Genomic DNA, 24,271 nt, shown 5'->3' with positions numbered 1-24,271 from the left:
GATTTCAGAAGCAGACATTTTACCCTTCTGTTCTCCTACAACCAACGCAAGGGTTAATTAACATGGCTTGTTCCATCTCACTCTTCATTTGTTCTAGGTAAGAAACACATTTCCTTCTACTTTTAAATTTATGATCCTGTATTTGAGGTATTTACCAAAGGTAAGGTTGTAAAGGTGTTTACCTTTACCAAAACCTTTGCTTCTGTAATTTAACTGACTACTGGCTGAAATAAATCAATGTCTAACCTCCTCCTTGAAAAGTCCATAACCAGCTGATTGCAGGAAGCTGGAAGGACGTGGTGGGGCCAGAAGCACCATGTGACTTGTTTCTTGTATTCTACTTAATCATCTGTTAGTGGTCCATGTCAAAAATGGAACATAGATGGATTTTGATCTACCCAATGCTTGTGTTTTATAACAGTATTGGAGAGGGAGGGTAAAGTTGAGCCTGTTGGGTAAAAGTCCAATATAGCAGTGTCACTGTAGCATGTTTCTTGTTGTATTTGTCTATTCACCAGGGTAACAGTAAGCAGGAAGGATGTTCATTCAGGAGACCTTTTGACAGTGAGAAGAGGGGAATGCTCTTTTGCTGCTGTGCCAGAAGGGCAGGAAAGCAATGGCATTTATCACATTAAACCAGCTACTGAGTTCCATGTTTCGAGCAAGACACCACAGCTGGTAGTGACTCTTACTCTTCAAGGTAAGTGGTCTTTTCCATACTAAAAGACAATTCTGGGGAAGAAAAGTCAGATTCTAAATTATTCTGCAGTTGGGCAGAAGGGAAATAAAAGACTTATTCCACCAGAAAAGAAAGAATGTCACAAGAATCTCTGCACAAACCAGAGCAAGCTCAAAGGTAACTCTTTCTCATGATAATATGAATTCCAAAGGAGCTGCATGCTGTAGCTACGCAAATGTCCTGCAGGTTTTGGTCTGGTTACTGCAGCATCCGCACACAATTACATTATTTTCAACTGTGTCAGTCCTGATTAACAACAGTTAACAATGTCAGCTTTCAAGATTCCAATTTTCCATTGTTGAACTGGACTTTTGCAGTTCAGTTTGCAAGAATACGAATAAAATTCTGAAGGAGGGAAAGGCTGAGAAAGAGTTTTTTCTTGTTGACATTTCTTTCCTTTTTTTCTGACAAAGAATTGTTCATTTTCTGTATGATTTTTGTTAGGGTGGCTGTGCTTTAGTACACAGCATTGTAAGTTGCACCTAACTATATATGATGGATTTAGTCATTGTACTATAAATTGTAGTTGACAAATGTGGCATTTAATTTATTTCCAGTGCTAGATTACTGTAACAGTCATTGAAACATTGTCTTTTGTAGATAATTTATTAGAATATTTCCCAGAATGTTCTAAAAAATGTTTGCCTTTAACAGGCTATTTCCTACCTATGGTTCTTTAAACCATATTTACAAAGTAGGTCAGGTTACAGCTAAGGGAAATACATATGGTCTATAATGGAAACTCCACACAAAAAGCATGGAGGAAAGATTACAATGCCCAACTGTTCCCATTTGTTGTAGGAAAAGAGGAACAACTATGACCCATATAATATAAGAGGCTGAGATAAAAATTACAAAAAGCGATCTTTTGCTTTTGGAAAAAAAAAAAAAAAAAGAAAAGAAAAGAAAAAAAAAGACTTTATTACTGCAGGCTTGCAGTGCATCCTGCTACAACCTTGCAAAAAGAATTCAGAAGATGAGGAAGGACAGAATGTTGTTCAGCTTTCTGAGAAGCCCTCTCCAAATCCTTCAAGAGGATTACCAGATTTTTTCAAGCATGAAGTGTAAAGAGAAAACACTGTAATTTTTAAACAAAACAGTCACTTAGCATGAGAAGCTGCATGGGGATGAGCAGTGGACAGTCAGACTCCTCCTTCACAGGCTAGGAACATTAACTAGCTAGTCCTTCTCTACAGTTACAGCTCCCTCTATAGTCAAAGGGGATGAGAAGCCCTTCTCAAGGGTACCCACACAAGTTAGTGTAAGTACTCTGTATTCCAGTCACGTTTGGAGAAGTCACGTTATGTCTCTTAGCTGTGGAGGGGGCTAAGATAAGTTACCTGAGTAGAGGCATACAGCTAAAGCTCAGTTTTCCAAGTACCCTTCAAGGTGCATTCTGAGACATCTTTTCTGAGATAGTTTTGTACCAGGATTTTTGACATCCATAGAGAGTAGTGTGGCAATTCTGTCCCTAAATGGAGTATTTGCATATTTATCAACCTGATGTACTCGTGTCAACACAGTTGTTTTATCAGTGCTACAACTTGACTTTACATCACAGGACGAAAGCGAACACTGAGTTTATACACTTGAACAGATTTTTCAAATAGTCATCCAATGTAATGTATAAATAAGGAAAAAGAATAATGTCCTGTTACCTGTACATCCAGACTATTTCCTGGTGGGTTACACATCGCATTGTCTTGGTTGCCGTTTTTACCTGTTAAATGATCTCTCAATGAGTTCTGGGCTGTGTTCACCAGTGTGTTCTAGGACACAGCAATTTCATTGAAGTAAAGCTGCAGGGGTGTTGATCAGTAAGATCCAAATTAGATGACTGTTCTAATTACTCTATTTCTCCTTAATGAAAGGGGAGTACGTGAGTATATGTGTGAGAAAAGGAGAGATGGTTCTTTGGGATGCTACACAGCAGAAAAGTGCTAAATATATTAATAATTTATAGAACGATTGGTATTCAGCTTATTCCACAAGTTCAGATCTGAATCCAGATCCAGACTTTCCCTACTGGGTGCATTTAGCCTTTTGGTTTAACCCCTACTCTATTTGTAGGTAACGTTACTGACCTAGTCCAGCCATAGAACAATATGCAGAGCCATGCCTGTGTCTTGCTCTTGTTTGTTCCTGTGTGAAGCTGGAGCTGGTTCAGAGTAGTCAGTGAAAAGATTACAGACTCACCCTGTGGTGAGTGAGAACTAATTTAATTCATTGTCTGCATCAAAAGCCTTAATTAACAGAATGAGATGAAACAAATAATCTTAAAACACTTTCATAAAGCGCTTTCAGAGAATTTATGAAAATTATTCAAAACAGCAATTTTCTGTTATTTGCTAAGTAAGAATTAGACAGCAAATTACCATTGCCGTTTCTTTGATAACACAAATACCTCACAAATTGCAGAATTGCTCAAGTTCTGCTATGAACACTTATTAGCATGGTAATGGATTCAAAATGTGCTTTACAAGTGACTTATAAGCAAAATTCCTGGCTGGAATTTCTCTCCCCTAACTTTAATCATAATACACGCAGAGTCTCTTTGGGTGCTGCCTTCTCCATGGATTCTAAAAGAAGTCAGACTTCGGTGAGCTTTGATGCTCAGCTTTGAGATGTTTACAGTGAGGTAAGATAAATCGTGCCATTTCAGTGCTTCAAGGGGACTGCTACAACAGACTGTCTTGTCAATCATAAGGAGAAAAACTTCCAAGAATATGAACTCATTTCCAGGAAAACGGAACAGTGAGATAAAATAAGGACTCCTCACAGCACAATGCAGGTCACCCACAGCACTGAGCAGATGCCCGTTGCTGTCTGAGCTGCGTTAACAGATTCTTTGATGCTGATGTGTGATGAGATCAGGCACGTCAGAAGCTGGGAGATGGAATAGAAGGATAGATCATGACAAACATGTAAAGACGTCTTCACATGTGTTTAGGCACTAGCGGGTTTGTACAAACAACTTATTTATTGGCTTCAATTTATGATAGTATTTCAGAAGTTTAACAATGAATGAAAAAAGTCTCAGACTGCAAAGGAAACTTTAGTTTTTATCTGGACATTTCCCTGATCACACATTAATTTACCATGAATAATTTACCAAAGCAACAGCCCATCAGGGATGTTTGATATTTGCAAAGCCACAGCCTACTGTTACAATCCACAGTGAAAAGTAAGAGTATATAGCTGCAAGGGTAAAATAGGGAAGTTATGTTTAAGCTAAGAAAAGCATTTCTCTCGTGATACCTATTAGAACATCAGCAGAAACTAGTCCCAGTGGTAGAATAATGCATCAGCCCCTCAGGCACTGCTGACTCAGTAACACCCACAAAATACAATAGCAAAAAAAAGGTCCTGATCCATGTTTTTAAGGAAGAGAACATGCATACTTCCAGCTAGTACACTTCCAGCTATTAAATATGACACATATTAAACCTTGCCCACTTCAAAAGCAGAAAAGATGAGACATGCCCCCGTTGTGACCTAACTGGTTATATACTAGAAGAAATAATGACAGTGATATGAACAGACTTCGGGAAAGGTCTGAATTGATTCTTGAAGTGCAGGGTAATGCAAATATACGCAAGTTGGCCAAAAATAAAGCAAGTTGTTTTTTGGCCTTTGATTCCTGAATGTTCTCATTTGTTTATGACAAAGAGTTAAAGGGCAGATATACCTCTTGACTCAACACCTTGTGCCATGCACAGATGTTGACTCTTTCTATTTTTCATGGAAAATAAGTAATTTTCAGACAAGTTGTCTCTATCTTCTTTATAAGCCCACCCACTACTGTGGTGATGAGAAATCACCATCAAAATTATTCTTGTAACATCTTGACTACCGTATTCAGTTAAATAATACGGCAGTTCTCTGTCTAAGGAAAAGTATAACTGTGTGAATATTTAATATGTATGAAAACCAATGAGCTCAACCTATCTGATTCAACATCATAAATTAATAACACCTTTGCTAGGCTCCCACTGAATCAATGGGAATGTAAGGGCCCTCAAGAAAGCTTAGTTTCAGTCTCCTGGATAAAGGGTTATTTGTTTGTCATTATCCTGGATGCTACATTCTCTTAAAAACCTTCAGTTTCTCTTTTTTTTTTTTTTTCTAAGAGCAGTTGGAAAAGGGCAGTGTGCTCATCTTTGCCATCGTGAGTGCAGATAGCATGATCTAGGCCCTCACCAGCTCTGCTGTTGTAGGGATTGAGTGTGCCATGTAAGGTCAGTTTGATGGTGATGCATCACCATGCTGTCCCAGAAAGAACTACATTGCTAGAAATGCCTCCTTTACCTTACACTGAGCTAGGGAAGCCCAGCTTATCTGACCAGCCTTTCAGGCCAGTACAACATCTCACCAGGTCCTTCTGGCATGATGTCAAGTGCACTTGAGAAGAGTTCATTGTGATTTGCAAAGTCTCTACTCCCTTAATGCTGTGGAGAACCAATGAGGAATCTCCTTTTATCATGTTGTCTGGACATATACATGAGGCCCAAACAACCTCTGAGCATTAAACTCTTGTTTTTGATCATTCTCTGGACTTTGACTTGTGCGTGCAGACATTACAACTTCTTTTCAGAACTGTGAGCCATGAGCATGCTTTTGAGGAGAGCTCCACCAGTCAGCAATACAGCAAAGCATGGTGGAGAGATCATATTCTGTATTATGACAAATCCTGCTGTCAATATATAGCACCATCCAAAATCAGGGGAAGAAGACCTTTAACAAAAAATCTTGAAACTGCATGTCTGTAGCCCATCTGCTTTGCCCATCATGATAAGCAATTTATCCAACATGTTGCCTTACTCATATCACTGGGAAAATCTCTGCTCTGTGCAGAGTGATCAGACAGAAAATTGTTTCTTTTTCAAGACTCAGCTTCAAGTGCAAAGCTGCAAGCAAGTATATTGGGCGCTCTGACTCATTCTCTTGGAGGGCTGTTTTTATGATTCCTTTCCACAGAGCTATACCTTAAAACTCTCAGTTAATGCTTTTAAAGAATTTTCACAGCTTTCTGCTGAGCTACCTCAGCACCTCTTCTCTCTGAGATAAGAACCTTTCCCAGGTTCTTGGGAATATAACCACCCTCCATCACTGCACTATGTGAAACCAAGCTATTGGCTGAATATCTTTTTTTTCTTAACCTCAGTAAGTGGCTACAACTCAGTACCATTTAAAATTTAAGCCAGCTTGTCCTAGCGTGATATATTTCTTAGATTTCAACCCATCTTCTACATAAAACAAACCACTAAATTCAGCTACACTAACTGCCTTATGACAGAACCTTTGTCTCACAAACCTCTTAATGAGCTCTCATTATCACAAATTGCCCCTGAATATCTTATAACATCTTTCATAGCTACATGCATCTCACCACTTCCTGTCTCTTGCTTCCTTTCCAATCCATTAGCATGCCTTAGCAGCATCATTTGCACAATGAGACTTTGCTGTTCCTAGAAATGCACAAAGAATCCTGGCTTCTACTTTTAGGTCTGCATCTTTGAGAGACGTGGGAAGGGATTCACATAGTCCAGCTTAACAGAGCCCAAATTGCTCCTGTAGTTCATGCTCCACAGTGGAAAATTGTTAACCTTCAGTGGCTGGTAATTCCACCACTCTCTGAATCACCTTCTCTGAGGTTCCCATAAAGGCACTTAAACTAAATGTCTGACATAAGATAGTAAGAATATATATCCCATCTTCCTACCCCAGTTGCAAGACTCCCTGGCTAATCTCTGCACACAACTTTGCCTTCTCTTTAGAGTTGATTTGCTCACAGCTTTTTGTTGTGCTTGTTATTTTCAATGCTAGTGGCTCAACTTGTCCCACATAAATGAGATATTTACATTCACATGCCTCATAGTAGATTCTTATTTACCTGTGAGCATTTCAACTAAAACCAGACACACCAGACTCATAAAGCCATTGCAGTGTTTCTCAGAAAATGTTTTCATGGATTAAAGGTTTGTGTGGCCCTGAAAGATGCTGGTCACTTGCTGAAGGTAGGTCCATGGTCTCCACCCCTACTGAAATCAATTATAAAAGTAATTGTGCAATGTGATGCAAACGGTGTTTTCTGAGCTTGTCTCATGTATGTTTAAAGTCCCCTGAGAACAGGGGAGAATCAAAGATTTTACAGCTACAAAGAGCCTGTGCTCTTTACACTAATGGGTAAATTGGCAAGTTAATTTTGGTATTTCTTACTGTTTCCTAAAGATACAGAATCTTTTCTTTCAACATCTTGATAGATCGGTAAATTCTCATTCCATGTGATATTCTATGGATGCAGCCTGAGAGGTGATTAATGTTTATGGAAGTAAAAATACTGCACTTGTATAGGTCTTTACTATGTTGTCTGTGTTATATCTTGTAGGATGACAGACATGAACAGAAAACACAGCGTGCATTCAAGTCAATTGCAAAACTCCCAATGATAATGGTAGCTCCTTCACAAAGCTGTAAGTATACCTTACTGTTTGCTGTAACTTGAATTAATGAAGTACTTCTGGTAGGAACCAAACACAGTGCAAATGTTCAACTCCAACCTTCATCTGCCCAGAAGTCCCTCCGTTTGGCTGAATCTTCATGCGGATATAAAGTTGTTTGTTTGTTTTTTTTAGTGATACATGGCATGATCAGACATGATCAGAGCCCATTCCTCTCTGGATACTGGCTGTTTTCCTTACCAGCTTCAAAGCCATAATGGAATCAGATCTTTGTTTGACTTGTGTTTGGTTTTGGTTTATTGATTTCCATGCTCCCCCTCAAGCTTTCCCCACAGTGGATTTCACCTTACAGGTATAATGTTTAGTAGGGACTGAATCACTTGGTAAAAATTTGCCAAAATACTCTGAGCCTGAGCCACCAAACTTCTTAAGTAGGCTATTTTCAGCCAAACTTTAATATTTTTGCTAAATTTAGGAAGTCACTTGGGTTAGATGACAAATTCCCATCAATTCCCCATTCCCTTGATCAAAGGAAAATACCTTTGCAGACCTTATGCCACTTGCTGATGGAGCTCACTGACACCAGAAACGAGAATCTGAGAAGACAGCGAAGTTCTCCCCAGGGACAACACAGAGTTAAAGTCTTTTAACTGTACCGGTTAAAGTTTCAGAAAAACGGGGGAGCAGCCAAGGGCCATGTGGCTCCGGGCCCTGCTGTGCCAGCAGCAGCAGCATGTCCTGGGGGACGCTTTGAAGAGTGGGACAGCGACAGCTCGGGACCCCTCGCCGTGCCTCCAGCCATCCGCAGCCCGACCACGCTGCCACCCTCGACGGCTTGGTTTTGTATGTATTCCCTCCTTGAATTTGCTGTGTTAAAACATATGGCAGGAGAGGAGCTGTCTGCGGGCTGCCCCCCCCCCATACACACACCCCCCCCTGCAGGCGTCGCACCGCACCGGGCGGCTCCCTTGGCTCGGTGCCGCCGTGGGTGCCGCCTGCCCGGTGCGCGGCGCTGGGCTTTCCGAGCCGCCCGCCCGCCGCGCCGCAGCCTCATGTCCGCTCTCCCCGCAGGCACCGACATCAAGAGGGCTTTGGAGAACAGCCCCGAGACCAACATCGAGGATGAGCTCCCCGACGGACCGCCGCAGCCGCGGCCCAAGAACTACCTGCTCCTCAGCATCCTCGCTTGTTTCTGCCCCGCCTATCCCGTCAACATCGTAGCCTTTGTTTTCGCCGTCATGGTAAGTTGTGGACCGGCCCGAGAACGCGATCCCCCCTCCCGGTTTGGGGTTCCGTGTATGTGGCAGGCGACCCTCTGCTGTCTGCTCCTGCACGGAGCCGGTCTGGCTGGGGCTCTCCCTGTCGGGAGCTGCAGGAGCAGAGTGGGGCTGGAGGAACTATCTGGATAAAGAGCATCCAACTGCTTCTGTAAGCACTTGTCCCCGGTGTGTGGACAAAGTTCGGTGAGGTAGAGAGCATGAGAAAGGGCTCCATCAGGGTTTCGTACAGCTATCCCAGCAGGTATCAGCTCAAAAATTTATCAGGCGTAAAACGCAGAGGGAAAGGCAGTTCAAATCAAGTTTTCAATGTCAGGCTATGTGAGGGAGGGAAGTTTATCCCAGTTAATGAGATTTGTTGCATCAACTAACTTGCACACTGAATTGGACATACAAAGTATGTGGAAAAGCAGCTGGGGAGCAGAAATTAGATTTGCAAAGGAGTGGATGTGTTTTCTGGTTCAACTAACCAAATTTGATAGTGTGTTTATTATTTTTTCAGTAAATAAGCCCTTTGGCATGATGGTGATCTTATTTGCAAGAAAAGTAGACAAACCAATGATAATTTCAGTTTATTAGCAAAAACCCTTATAGAATAAGTACCAAGTATGCTGAGAGAACAGACTTATTCCTATGTAATTCATTCGCATAGTCCTGAATAATGCAGTAGTCCTGTTAAAGTTAAAAGGACTGTTAGAACAGAATCTTTTTCTCTCAGTTAAAAGTTGCACAGTCAGGTCCAGATTTCTCTAATAGAATATATGATCAGTGTAATCAGTAATACTGCAATGTATTTCTGTTGTTTAGGAGCTGAAAAGGGTTTAAAACATGTTGTGTATTTTCATCCTTTTCTCTGACAGACAGGCTGAAAAGGTAAGCAAAAATATAGCTTTTTTTTTTTTTTCCATTAGCTATTACAATAATTACCTATATCCAAAATATACACAAACATAATCTTTTAAAACTAGTAAAATTGATTAGTAATCACACCTTGATACTAGGATACATGCTTAAAAAAAATACTTACAGAAGCCATTCCCAAACCATCTTCACAACCATTTTTGTCATGAAAAGTATTATCTGTCATTTTATTTTTTTTCAAGTTGTTTGTTTTCTCTGTTATTGATTATGCAATAAGTTCTTTTCCTTGATTTAGAAAGATCAAATCTACTGGTTTTGGTACCCAGCAACCTTTCTTTCAGTGGACACTTAGGGCGCTATATAAACTAATGAGCTGACAATCTGGGCCTGGGGGCATCTGTTCACTATGACAGTACTTTCACCAAAGCACTGGGGTTGCACAGAAGTTAACTGTCAAGGACAGAACCTGGCCTCTAAAGGTTTTTGCACCCCATATGGAGAAATGTCTACCCACGCCCTAGTTGAAGTTTGTGCGGGCTTCTGGAGTCAGGCTTAAGTAACTGTCTCCGTGAGATATATAGAAACCAGGGTGGGAAGAGCACTTCCTGAATGCTAAGCAGTCTGTGCAGGTCACAGCTGCCCATTCCCTTAAAGAGAGGAAACCAAAACTAAACCAATAACCACCACTGTGTGATTGTCTTCTGTTTCAACATTATTCATACCTAAATTCTCACGTTTTCCATGAAGATAACACATCCAAACTTATTTTCCACAGCCCTACTCCCCTGCCTTTTGGAGCTGCAAACTTGTAACTTGCTTGTAACTGCTCTATTCACCACTACTCCTGGTTCTCCATTTTAACTTGTGCTGGTTTCATCTCTCCTTTTGCTGGGACGTACATCCTCCCTCTCTCTCAGTGTATTTCCTAGAGCTGCTAAGAGTTAATGCTGGCATGGTTTTTTTTTCTTTTCTTGTAGAAGATACCTTTGTAGTCTGCACAGGTTGCCTGAGACCTTGTGTTAGAAGAGGTGTAGACCCATAAAAGCAGAATTCTCTATAACAATTTCCACTGTCTAGAATGAACCTGAAAGGAAAAGTCATGTTGGCCTCCAGAGGGGCATGGTTCAGCACCCTGTTTGTCTGTGTGTGTCATGTCCTCTTTAAGTGTTCTCAATTCAGACAATGAAAATAGCATTCACACTAAAAGTAGAGTCTGGGCTCTAACACACCCCCAAATTAAATGACAGACTTGTCTTCAGGCTCTTCAGTTGCCCTGCTTACAGCTCTGGCACTGGTTTCATCGCTCTGTTCTCACCTGTGAGAGCACAAATCTTACCATTCTAGATCTATCTCCTTGACTTTATTTTTGGAACCAACTTCTCCCAGGTCCTTCATATTGTGACAATAAACTTCTTGTTCCTTACCCACTTTGTGAAATCTATTTCTCATAACAGAAATAAGAGGATAGCCAATGAAATGAGCGGTAAACGGCCTCAGTGTGTTGATATTTTGGTATTTCAAGAGCTGCCCCCTCAAACTAGGTCCTGGCCTCTTGTAGATGTAAGGTGTACTTAGCAGCTTTCAGCAAATGGAGATCTGTTTTCCTCAGCAAGGAGAGCCCTTTCCAGAGCCCTTTGCCTAGGTCTCCTGGCTGTAGGATTGCTGTTCTCTTTGGTGCTCTTCTGCCTTTCCAACCAGATGCTGTTATTTCTCCTGCTTCCTGTTGCTTCCAACAGCTGTGTTGTATTGCTGTAATATCTGCAGGCTTACTCAACCCCAGAGGTGCCTAGCTCAGACTTTCCCTGTTCTTTCTCACATAGGTGAGACCACAGGCATCAAGACAGGAGGGTGAAGTGCAGGTGCCAGGTCAGGAGGCTCGTGTGACAGAATAGACTTCTCTGGCGTGAGTCTGTGGCTAGGTAGGGTGCCACTGAGCTTTTTGATTCCTTATCTGCAGTGGTGTCTTTCCCCCTACCATGAACTCAGACAACGCTTAGTTGGCAGTGGATTGCCAGCTGTATCTGAGGATTGGTTCGGGTGAACTTGTATCTGACACATGGAATCACAGCTAAGTGGTAGTTGTGGAACAGGATGAAAAAATGAATCGTGGATATTTCTGATACCACCAGGTCTCGTAGTTGAATGAACCTTGTTGGCCTTTCTCAGTACAGCACCTTCAGCTACCTTTATTTCAAAGATTTGTGTGGCAGACTGGTCATCTAACCCTGTGTGGCTTTTCTAAGCAGCTTGTAGGTATGTGGATGCGTAACACCATATGGAACATTTTGTACTTAATTCAGTAATATTAAACAAGACTTGACAGCTGTTCTTAAGCATGTTCACACAGACCTCATCTCTGCAAACTGGTTATGCCTTTCCTCTGCACGGATACTTTCAACCTGTCCCCAGAGTTGCAGAGGTACAACGTCTGCATGCAGCTATACAGCCTGCAAAACAAACTCTCCTTTCATTGTGTCCTGTTCATCACATGCCTGCTTCATTTGTCAAAAAGCAGAGATCAAGCCTGGCTCTGAGTTGTTCCCCAGGTCCCTCTTCTTGCTCCTTCCCCATTTGTTGTTCACAGTGAGGAGTCATATTGAGCCAGCACATCTCGTTCTTCCTTTGGTCTGAGTTAGAGAGAGTATCTCATTTCCAGGCACAGCCAAATAGGGTTTGTTGCAGCCTGGCTCATCCAAAGCATAGCAAATGTTGATCAGAGCACCTCAGTCTGTTCTGCCCAGATTTGTTAAAGACATGGAAGAAGATTTCTGTAGTAATTTAGTAGTCTTTCTGTTTTTGCTATAAATGGTCTTCTGGGGGTGTGGAACAGAAAATGCATGTTAAAAGGGATGAATAGTCTGTAGCTAATTCAACATATTTCTGTTCATATGAGGTTAAGTTGCTTCATTTTTGAACTGAGAATATCTTTTGTAAATAGATGTGTCTGAACCTGGTGAAGTCGTTAAGATTGCTCAAGTAAATAAGCAGCTGCAGAACTGTGGCTTTAATTTAGTTTTTGGCTTCACAGAGAATGAGGTAGCAGAAACTTGAGAAATCGTCTGGTATTAGGCTGAAAATGGCTGAAATTTGTTCTAGAAGTTAGACCAAATGTTGCATGCAGATACTGTGTTCTGCATATATTGCATAGCTACTGGAAATGTAGCTTTTAAAGCTTTAACAGTTAATGTTGTCTACCATGTTGAAAACTGAAAGCTAGATCCATGGGTTCTTTGAGGTACATGGAAACAAGTCAATTTCAAAGAGCTTTACGTCAGACCCCAACCACTCCCCAAACCTCTTATTTTTTCTTGAATGCTGTCTAAATTGCACCATTTCATTTAAGCCTCTTAATAAAACAGCTTTTGTCTCCTTCCTGTCTCACCCAAATCCTCTTCTTTATCATTAATGCTATTTTCCTCCTCTTCATTGTGGATTTGTATTAAAATGACAGTACTTATTAAAGTGCACAGGGTGAATTATTTATGTGGTACCTGCAGGAATTGCATGGACATTCTCCAGGCTTCCTCAATACATTAGCAAAATGCTCCAGAACTGCAAGTTTATTGCTATCACGTGTTGTTTACAACTCTGTTCCTGCTTTGAGACCTCATGGGGATCTGAGTTTAGATTGTTTGCAGGACCACTGTCTAGATGTCATGGAAAGCTTGTCCTTTGGTGGGCGAGGGAAGCAAAGTCAGGGCTGGGGTGTCAGTGATGTTTTTGCAGTATTCCTCCCTGTAGCCTCAGTCACATTCATAGCTGCTATAGTTGCTGGCAGAGGCAGGAGGAGAAGTCAGCCTGCTCAAGACCAAGCCAGGCCATTTTCCATTTTCCTTTCATTGACCTTCCTGAAAGTTTTTTTTTTTTTTTTTTTTTTTTTTTTTTTTTTTTTTTTAGGAAAAAAAAAGAATAAACAAGAAAGGTCTTGTCCTGTAGACAGGCCTGTTGAGGACAGGGGTGTAACAGGTGAGAGGAACTGTGCCAGCCAGCTCTTGTAACAGGAGGCTGCACTGGTGGAGAATCAGGGGTGACTGTGCCTCAGTACAGCCTCTGTTTTTCTGCCTGAATGATGAGGTGTAGCTAGGCTAATACTCTAAGGAAACAAGGCTTGGGTGGTCATCCTATTTGTTTGTGTATGTCTCTCATTTCCATCTCTTCCCACTTTCACCATTATATATCGTGTAAGTCCACTATCCAACCTCAACAAAATTTGACAGCAAAGCAGAGGTATTAGAGATATTCTTTAGGGAACTGTAACAGAGAAATATTTAGGCATGTGGGCTGCCAGGAAGAGATGTATCAGTGCTCTCTTTAAGGGCAAAAGCACATCAGCAGCTCAGACTCTCTTAGACACAAGAGAGTATGTACCTGTACTTATCCTTGAGATGCAATTCTAGGAATACAGGCTTCAGTGCTCTGGGACTGCCTTGGCACGAGAGATCTTACTGCAGTGCTAACACCAAGATGCATCTAGCCCATTAACTTCTGTGCACGCTAATTGACAGAACATATACAGATAATGTCCCTAATTATTTTTCTGCCTGGCAAAAAGGCTCTTCCTGGTATTCCATGAAGTCTAAGTATACTTTAGCAGCCAAAGTGCTTTTCTTTGAAAAGCAACAAAGCTATCTAGTGAGGTGTTTCGTTTTTTCAAGCTTACCATAGCCGTTCGTGGTTATACATGTCTGGACACAGAATAGTATAGGAAATGGAATAGCATTAAAAGAAAATGAAATTCAGCATTAAGGCTAAACTGAATAGAAGCACAAATTTTTGAAAGCATGTAGTGTAGTGATCATGTAACTAAATGATGTTCCTTGTGTCATTTTGAGGAAAATCTCAGCAACTCTTGATACGTTACTGTGGTAGTGTTTATGACCTGAGTGAAAGCCCATGGAAGCTAATAAATCAACCAGCATTGGATAAGACTGTGGGATTTCCTGTTTGTACAGTGGTAACCCAAGTCTCCTTAGAGCTAACAACACCAGGGCTTCCTAAGTTTGAGATGGTTACATTTCCATGCAGTGGCAAAAGTATGCTAACTTGTTGTGCTTGATGTGGGAGAGGTGTATGACGCTGAAGCTGTCCTGTAGCCAGTGAATATCATTGGCAACATCACCTTTAATATCCCATGTACTTTGAAGAGACTAATTTTCACAAGAAGGAAATCACTGAGTGCCTTTGGTCCTTTGCCCTTGTTCTCATCAGACCTTTCAAATGAGCTTTACTCTGAAGGATCTCAGCCAAACTCTTACAGAAATAAATGATGGCAAAATATTAGAAGTAATTTCCTCTCTGCAGAGCAGCTCTTCTTTCTTTTGGTTTAGTGCAACTGCTGTAAAATTATTTGTCTGAATAATCTCAAATTAGGTTTTAAACCTCTCTAGCTATAAAGTGTGTGTGACAATAAAGGCACTTCTATTGCCATAGCAGGGGTAGAACTAGGCTTTTATTGGGGGGGGGGAAATGACCCATAGAGGGGGCATATTGCTGCTCTAACTCTGTGTCGTTATCACCAGTGTTCATTCATTTCCAGCTCTCAAGTCTCAGATCTGGTGAATTAACTGTTGTCCTACCTTTGCTACAAAAAGTGATTTGTAACCAGAGCACTTTAATAACAGAAGCTGGCAGTACCTCGTGTGGTCATTTTCTAAAGACAACTTGTATTATTTAGTCCAAAGAACAGTTCATTTGATCAGGTCCTCATATCCCCCCACTTCCACCCTCCACCTTTTTGGGATACTTCCTATAATAAGATACTAAAGAACAGGTCATGACTAATTTGATTCCCTGAGGAAATATACTGAGATAGTGCAATGGTGTAATCTGATAAAGAAATCTGGACTCAGTGTCATGGCTTATGAATTCAAAGTCTCCTGATCTTTTAAAATAAATTCTTAGTAATAACACCCTTCTTAAAAACTCTTGGATAGCATCTTATTTTGGGGAAATAGTTGCTACAAACTCTCTTAGACTCATATACTGGAGTATTTCAGTGTCCACTGAATCTTCTATTTTAAAAATATTCCCTGGTTTAAAAAAAAAAAAAAAGTTCAAAAAACCATACAGTCTGTCTCACAGAAGACTAGAAAATCAAGAGTGTTCTTATCATACCTTGCAATCTTTACATGTGATGAATTGACAGCATCTGCCACATCATGGGTGGATAAAGATAAACTTAGGCTGTTGAGAAAATATCTGTATTTCTTATCCACACTTCTGAATTTACATGATAATAATTATCAGCACATTCTAAAAATGCAAAGGGAAAGAATTTCTAGCCTGTGAAGATGGCACTCATGTGTTGTTCAGATGATCTAGTTTTCTTCGTTTTGTTTTCTCCATCACCTGCAAACTGCTTTGAAATTAAAACATTGGTAAAACAGGAATTTAGTAAGCCTACTTGAACCAGTTTTACTGAGGCCTTCTGTAAAAACTGCAGCTTATTTATACTCATTTTCCTGCTTATGACCCTGCAGAGGGTAAGAGTTTATTTCATTGCGGGTGAAGTGGCCAGCTTCTGTTCAGCTGTATACACTTAACAGTTCACATATCCTACAGAAATATTTTCAGAGATAAAAGCCACTGATTTATGCAAGTGGGTGGATTAGCGCTGATATGACAGCTCTTACGCTAGTGTGTGCAAGAGAACTAATCATATGAGTATAGCTTCACTACTGAAATAAAACACATCTAGGTACAATGAAAGGTACCGAAAATGAGTGGAACAGAAAGCTGGACTCCCTGTTTACCATGGACTGTTATCAGTGGAAATTTATTTTTACAAAGCGAATAACCATTTTCAGAAGTTCTTTCTACAGTGTCAATGTGCATAGAACTTATCATTAGTTCAAAGCAGTTACTTTGGTTTGTGTACAGATTTCCGTTTTGTTTTTGTTTTAAATCACAAACTCTCTGTTTCTCTTCTACAGGCTTTAAACAGTTATAATCAAGGAGATATAGAAGGGTCAAAAAGACTGGGTCGCAATGCACTCTGGGTTGCTGTTGCATCAATTATCATTGGACTTGTCATCATTGGAATCTACTGTGTAGTTCATTTCACAACGGTAAGCAAAATACTATCGGTTCCATTGCAAACAGTTCTTCTCTGTGCAAGGGCTTCAGAGTAAGAAACTAAAGACTGTCAGAGTCTGACTCTGTTAAACACGTACAGGGTTTCCAAAAGATCAATTTTTGCTCTTTCTCATTTTGAAATTTAGAAAAATGCTATTTTCCGTGGAGAAGTACAAAAGATTGTGCTAGCAGAAGTGGATTTTCTGGAAACTCTTGCAGCACCCATAGATTTTTTTTTAATTTATGCCAGTTTAATTTAGTCAGTTTCTCCATCTGCAAGACCAAGTGCATAGAGATCCCTAGATTCCAAGCAGTGGAGCCCATAGGTGCTAATTTTCAGTCTCATAATCTGTCCAACATTTCTTTTTTTAACTTTGTAAGCAGAAAACAGTCAATTACTATTTCACCATTTGATATTAAGGTGGTCATAACTATATCAAAAGTGACCACAAATGTAATTTTGACTTGGCTTGCTGTGGGTGAAAGTTGTTCACTCTCGATGCATTGTAAGTAACCTTCATTCAGATATCTGGAGTGGTAGTGAAGAGACTCAGCAAATGAGTCTCAGTGGTTATGCAGATGGATTGCAAGCGTATTAGCAGAACAGGACAAAAGTAATAGGGCATCAATATCCTTTCTTAAGGTTGTGCAACATACATTGCACATATTCTTTGCAACAATGTCTTCTTAGTAATGTGCACTCTCTGATAAAATAGCCAATTGAAATCAATTTATTGGTGGCTGTTTAGGTTGGCGAACCTTTTTTCCCTAACACTTCCAATGCACATGTTCAAACTTACGTATAAACTATAAATAGAGATCGCCTCAGTCACCACCGAAATGCAAACATATCTGGGGAGTGGAATGAAGTAGCTGGTTAAACATGTGCAACGTTTTCAGGCACAAACTTAAAAGTATGAGCTGTAGGGAAGTTAGTGGTACTAGGGTCCATTTCTGTAGGATATTAGTGGGTGATGCCACAAAGTCAAAAGCTTACTGTATCATTCAGTAGTTTCCCTTGCATCTTGCAAGCAGGAATCTCTTTTCAGTACAGCTTGTGTTCGGTTTGTTCAGCCCTCACAAATTTAAAACCAAGTCACTTCAGGCTGGGAGTGCCAAGTTTTGTAACTGACAGCAGCAGTAAATTCCTCTGTTCACTTCTACTACCTTACTCATCATTTCTCAGACAAGGATAGCAGCCCAGGCTTTTTTTTTTTTTTTAAAGTAGGAGGAGCGAAAGGCAGTATGAGGAGTGGTAGAAAACACTGCCTTGAAGCATTCACATTAACTAGGGCACAAATGCCTATATTTAATTGCTGTCAATATTTCACTTCCCCTACAGTGAGACCCTGTGTGCTGAATGTGAATGCTTCTTTGTGCCTGCTGCCAGATATTAGGAGTAGTTAGCACTTTACGCCTAGGTACTATTTGTAAGTACTTCTAGCCTACCCTCAAGGAAATAAGCAGCAGTAAATCAGTATAATACGTCTTCATTGCTTTTCTTCTTCAGTTTTGTCTTTTCAAAATATCTGCATTAGATAAAAGTATTGTCAGAAACCTGGGAACCCTCAGCATACTACTGGGGTATTACTTATTATTACTAATTATTATACTTCCTGTAAGACAGCAAGATTAGATGTGCATGTTGCTGCAGTTCACTTGGACTATTCTAGCCAAATCTGTTGCTTCTGAACTGTGAAATGAATAGGAAGGAACAAGATACAGTTAAGTTGTGGTGCCCATAACTCATCACTGCAGTAGCTCGTCATCTGAGTGACACTCAGATCGCATGCGAAGGAGAGTGAGCCTGACCTCAAAGCTCTGTCTGGGATCTGGTGGATGAGATCATGGACCTGTGTCTGTTAATTCACAGACTACAGGAACACCCGAAAGGCTGTTTTGCATCTGACTGAAATAAGATTGGAAGGGACTGGTGGACTCAGGAGGAAGATGATCCTTTCACTTTTCAGAAAGTTACTACCTTGTGAGCCCTGAGCGTCCTTGCATGCCTTGCTTGGTTTACTGACTTGCACAGTAATGGTGACACAGGAAGAACAGCAGGAGACACCTACGTCTGCATGGAAGAAACAGCACTGTCTTTTCATTTTGAAGATCTTATCAGTGCTAAGCCATTTCTGGGCTCGTGCTGCTGCCTTGGAGAGCCTCATTTGTCTTTAATACTGGCATGTTACCTTTAGCAAACTTACATTAAGGTATATGTTTACACATAGGCCTATAGCCTGGAATAGGGCCCATCCAACACTTGGAAATCACCTACTTTCTGCAGTCTTAACCCTGAAAGTAGACAAGGGGAAGCCTTGCATCACTGCAGTCAAGCACCCAGTGATGAAACTCATCTCTTTTGATCAGTGTAAACTGGTGTGTTGCTTGCTACATGGAGGAATCACAAAGTGTTAAGCTGCAGCCTGGCTGTCACCCATTCCACACTAGGCCCAATTTCTTATTACTCCATTTTTTAACCTCCTATCCACTTCTCCTGCACACTTGCCTTGCTGGTCCATTGCACTGAATTACACTTTCACTGATTGCTCAGATGAACTTAAAACAGTATTTGTGTCATCACTAGGTCTAGCCATGAATAGGTGCTTGTAGGCATGTTGTCTGTCAAGAACTGCAGTAAGAGAGGAGCCGTATTTATCTTCCGTGAGGAGACATCTCTGTGAACTGAAACAGTGCAGAGAGCTGCATGCCACAGCCTGTGTGTGACCTTAGTCTGCTGTGATATGCCTGGTTTGAAAGTAAATGGCAAGATACCTAATGGCAGGTGACACTGAGCTGCGTACCACATTCTGAATTCTGCCTCTAGTTCTGATATTCTTGACTCAAAAAAAGATGTGGTAGACAAAAATAATGATGGAGAACGGCTGAAAGGTATGAAAAAAAACCTCTGTTGTGGAAAGATAAAATAGACACAATCTCTTTGGCTTGGGAGATCTGGTAGTTGAAGACAGGTAGTTAAAGACAGTGAAAGGAGGTAAACAAAGAGTGGTTATTTGATGTCTCTTCTGAACGAGGTCAAGAGATATCAGAGGAAAGCAGCTTCAAATGAGATGGAGGTACTTTTCCACAATGCAGCTGTGGAACTTATTTCTGCCCTTTGCAATGGATACCAACAATACAAATCATTTGAAAGAGTAACCAGAGAAGTTACAAAAGAAAGCTTAAATGCAAAGATGCAGATATTATGTCAGGCTCAGAGAGTTTCTAAGCTGCAGATTGCCAGAGTAGGAAGATAATAAAGAGAGAAATGTCACCCTGGATTTAGTCTTCTCATACACACTCCCTGTAGGCATCTGCAACATGTCACTGTCAGAGACAGGATGCTGCAGAGGTGGCTGTTTGCTCCAACCCAGTACCATCAGTTTTATATTCTTTCATGAAGCCTGTTAGCAGCCTTTCCACTGACTTGAACGGATTTGGAGTAAGCCTTCCTGTTTCTTGCAAAGTATTTTGATCAGTGAAGGTTGATAATTTCATCAGTGAAGTGTTCTCCAGTAATTGAAGATCTGGGTTTTCAGATCAGTCTCCAGATTTTTGGACCAGTCTCCAAATTATGTTTTGTTTTACTTTTTGATAACACAAGACGCTTGGTGTCTTTGGATTTTATTTGAGTCTCCCTAGCAGAATACAGGAAAACATAATCCTGGGCTAGGACCTCCTTAGTTAAGGAAGCCTCAGGTATCCCAAGCCCTGATTGTAGCTGGATTGCAACATGATATTATACTTCCTGCTTGTATTCTTGTATTTTTACTCCATTACCAGTCTTGCTGCTTAATAGTCTGAAACAATACACAGCTTCTAATAGCACATGCTTTTAGGCTTTCTAGTGTCTGAGTGATGCTTGAGATCAGGGCAAAACTAGAGGTTGCATGAGTTTTACTTCCCAGATGAGCAACGAAGCGTGTATCATCAGAAGCACATGCCTCTTGTGCTGCTCTCCAGTGATTCTCTGCAGTCTAGGCAAGTGGGAGTGAGTCAGTTGAAAATGTGGAGATCTAGTAAGAGGTTTTGGAGTGTAGTAAATATATAAGCTTCTCTGCATAGCTCTGTATGAGATAAGGGACTGTTTTGGTATGAGGAAAGGTATCCGAAGCACTGAAGGAAAGAAATGAGAGAAACTCCTGGCAATGGACCAGAGTCCAGGGCTTTTTCATTCGCATCAGGAGCCCTTTGTCTTTACCTTGAACCCCAGGGATACGTGCAGGGTGAAGTTACCTTCTGGTAAGAGCCTGGGTGAGAAGGGTAGTCATGTTCAGTGACTTCAGAATTTCATGCAAACCATTATGATATTTTAATGTTTGTGTAGGGGAGTGTGAACTTCTGACCCCTTCTGTAATCTCACTTGAGCTAGAACTTCACCCCAAGGAAGGCACAGAAATACCACCTGTCAGCATAGCTTTGAAGAACACAGAGGCTGTTCACACAGTCAAGCTGTTCAGAAAACACTAACTCATAATGCTTCATGATCAGAAGGGCCTTAAATCAAGCACATTTGTGTATGTAGCATTGGTAATTAATGGTAGAGAGAAAAGAAGTAAGCATTTATACTTTGCACCAGCGACAGATGTATACTTATATTTTTCTTACTAACTTTTAAATAGTTCTTAAAGAGAAAAAAAAAACATGCAAAATTATTTTAAACATCTCTGCTTTCCCCTTTCTGAGGCTCTCAAACACCTTGCTACCATTTCACTGAGTGACTCTCTTTCACAGATAGAATAAATGGAGTGCCAGCAAGATCACAGGAATTATGCAGCCAGCTTGCAAATCTTTACATTGCCCATTCTGCTTTCTGTACCTTTTCATAGCAAAGATTCAAGGAAGTCTGCCTGTCTTTGGCTGCAAGGATTGACCTGCCAGTAACTGAGCACAAGACCTGAGGTCAGGGCATTCCTGTTGTCTTTTATCCACATTAATTTTTGGCATCCACCTAACTAGTGAGCTCACACTGCTGCTTCTTCTATTTGTAAAGGCACTAACCAATTCTTTCCTTCATCACCTGCCTCTTTACTGGATTTGTAAAAACATAAGAGCTTAAAGTCAACTGACTACTACTGAAGTCTGACACTATATCAAGCATGTTCAGTGAGCTCAACAGCTGGGTAGTGGGCAGACACACATGTAGAGGTACAGAGGCAATATGATTGCTTTAGCCTCATTCCTTTAGCAATCCACATATAAAAATCTGGTCAATTTTTTTTTTTTTTTTTATCTGTGTATGGAGAGAATGTTCCCACAATAGATTCAGCCCATTGGAGCCCTGAGTAGTGTCCAAGACAAAATCAGCAAATGAGTTAATGTTACCTGCCCCATATATTTAGTGTTGAGTGCCAAATGTATTGAGTCCTCTTTTAAGGAGCTGCTAAGAAGTAGCTGCTTGATGGGAAAGATATCTCAGGATTCCAGGAGAGAGCCCATAATCCAGAGACAAGTCAGTGAGATCAGTACAACCATGGGTAATGTCTGACAGCTACCTACAACAAAAGAATTTGAAGGAATTTCTCAGATCTTCCTCTCCTAACACAGATGCACAAGAGAAGAGGTATCCCAGTCTTTTTGAAAACTGTCATGTATAGCTGTTGTATTTACCAAGTTGTCTACTACTGAAAGTATTGTTCCTGCCTGACTGTTTTTATGTACCACTTTAAGGAAGCAGAGATGCTCTTGCCCTTACAAAACTATGGCAAATAAGAGACCATTTCCTGGCAATGAAAGATCCTAACTTGCATTGATTCAGGTAACCCAGTTTAAAAATTCAGTTCAGATTGACAGATGACTGGTGCCATTAGAAGCTTAGTGCTTTGATTCAAAACTGTATTGAACCACTAATCTAGAGGGCTGTTTGTTAAGGGAACAAGTGCCACTAAATAATGCATCCATTAGATCTGTAGAATTAATAATTTAAACTCACAGGGCAAACTCTGTCTCTTCCTTCTTTAAAAATACATATTTTTTGTGTCCTTGCAGCATGCTATCTGAAGACCAGGACTGCACTTGGAGTATATCACCATGTAAATCTCAGAAGGGGAAAAGTAAGAAGAAGAGAAGGAACCCCTTCTTTCCAGACTGTTAGATTTGACCCTACAAGTCTGCAGAGGCATGTTGCTGGTGGATGAAATGATAGCCCAGTTAGTTAATCAGCATGGCGTGACCAGGTTTTCAAAATTATTTATTTATAATGAATCTCAGTATAAAGCAGCATTTTCTCTTTTACCCTAATATATAATGTGATTTGCCCTAACTACTCCTTTTTTTTTTTTCATTTACATGGAGTAATGTATGCTGGGTCCATGATGTTCCCTGGCTGAGCCTACCCAAAGCCTAATTATCCAGACTGTTTGTAGTGTGCAATGTAAGATCTGATACACAGCCCACTGAAGCCAGTAGAAATCATGTCACCTCCAGTGGGTTTTGGATCAGGCCCTTAAGGATTTTTTATTCCTGTAAAATAGTCTCAATATAGCATAATCATAACAATGGGTTTGTGATTTTATCCTGATATGTGATTTTATAATGCTGTGGGTGTACTCTGACTCAGTGGCTGCTTTCTTCTGTCACCCTCAGCTTTTAGGTCTTTCCATTGGACTTTTCACCGTCTGGGACCGATGCCAATCACCTAATTGTTAGAAGACGCTTTTGTTCCATAGCATCTATATTTTTATTAATTATTTCTTCTTGTTTTGTTGTCTTTCATTGTTGAACTCCCTTGACTTAGCTCCAGTCCTGCATTAGAGTTGCATTGATCGTATTTTCCTCTTTAAACTTCATGCAAGAAGTTTCTCTTTTTTTAATCTCACAAACAATCTTTTTAAATAGTTGTCCTTCTTCATCCCTTTGTTGTTGTTCCTCTAGCAAGTCACATACTTCCATTGTGTTCTGCTTTGTTCATGCCTTTTTTTGTTTAGTTCATCCTCTCGTCTTGCTATGAATAGTCTATATATCAATGCAGTTAGAGATGGACAGACTATTCTACACTTACTGACATTATGTAGACTCTTGCTGATCCTGAGTTATTTCTCAGTGAACAGCCTTAGATTACAGAATTGATGGCCTCTAAATTATGGCAGTTTCTTGACATTTTATGAAAACTTAGCATGGGACAACTGATTTTTATTAGCTGAAAATTGTTTGAAAGAACATGTTTGTTGTATTGGTTAACACCAATATTCCATTTTCAAAGGAGTAAACTCTGTGAGCATTAACACAGATGACTACATCCTCAGTGGCGGTTGCTCCATTTGCTTTAATTGTTACTACATCTTCAAGCAAGCTATGCCAACTTACACTTACTCTCCTTGCACTATTGTAGATCTGGATCGACTGGATCTTTATCCAGAAATGCATGGGAGTTTCACAGGTGCATGTGAGCAATGCATCATGCCTGGCAGGAGTACACCTATTGACAAAAATAAATAAATAAATAAAATCTCCCAGAAATCTGTACCTGTTAAAGCATATGCCTGGAAGTAGCATGTATTTTCTGTGCCTTGGTATTATACTTTTAATGTGCTTTTTCACTTTTCTTTCTGCCAGATTCTGTTTTTCATTGAAGTCAGTGATGCACAGCCTATCCTTAATTGCTCCAGTATAAAACCTCACTCACATCAGTGAAATCAGTTGATTTCTTCAGCATTTACACTGATCTAATTTGTCAATGTGAGAATCTTGCCACTGATTTTGAGGATCACAAGAATTGGCTGTCCTGTGAACTTCTCTGTTTTTTGAATACTATTTCAACAGTCTGATATGTCTTGTGGGACTTTTAGTAGCTTGCCTTATTATCAAATATGATAGAACTGTCATTGAGAAGTGGAATAAAATTACTTTTAATTCACGTC

At 40.4% G+C, this 24,271-nt stretch overlaps 1 protein-coding gene across 1 annotated transcript; it reads left to right on the top strand.

The window, feature by feature from the left end:
• Positions 1 to 8,218: 8,218 nt before the first annotated feature.
• On the top strand, positions 8,219 to 24,271 carry TMEM233 (transmembrane protein 233). The gene is made up of 3 exons (XM_084538964.1): positions 8,219 to 8,441; positions 16,271 to 16,405; positions 22,401 to 24,271. The coding sequence occupies exons 1-3, from the start codon at positions 8,253 to 8,255 to the stop codon at positions 22,410 to 22,412; spliced, it is 336 nt and encodes a 111-aa protein (XP_084395090.1). The 5' UTR covers positions 8,219 to 8,252; the 3' UTR covers positions 22,413 to 24,271.

The sequence above is a fragment of the Aythya ferina genome (genome assembly GCF_964211825.1).
Source record: "Aythya ferina genome assembly, chromosome: 17".
NCBI classification, from domain to species: Eukaryota; Metazoa; Chordata; class Aves; order Anseriformes; family Anatidae; genus Aythya; species Aythya ferina.
Note: the sequence above shows the minus strand (reverse complement) of the source record. Positions and strands in the feature narration are given on the sequence as shown.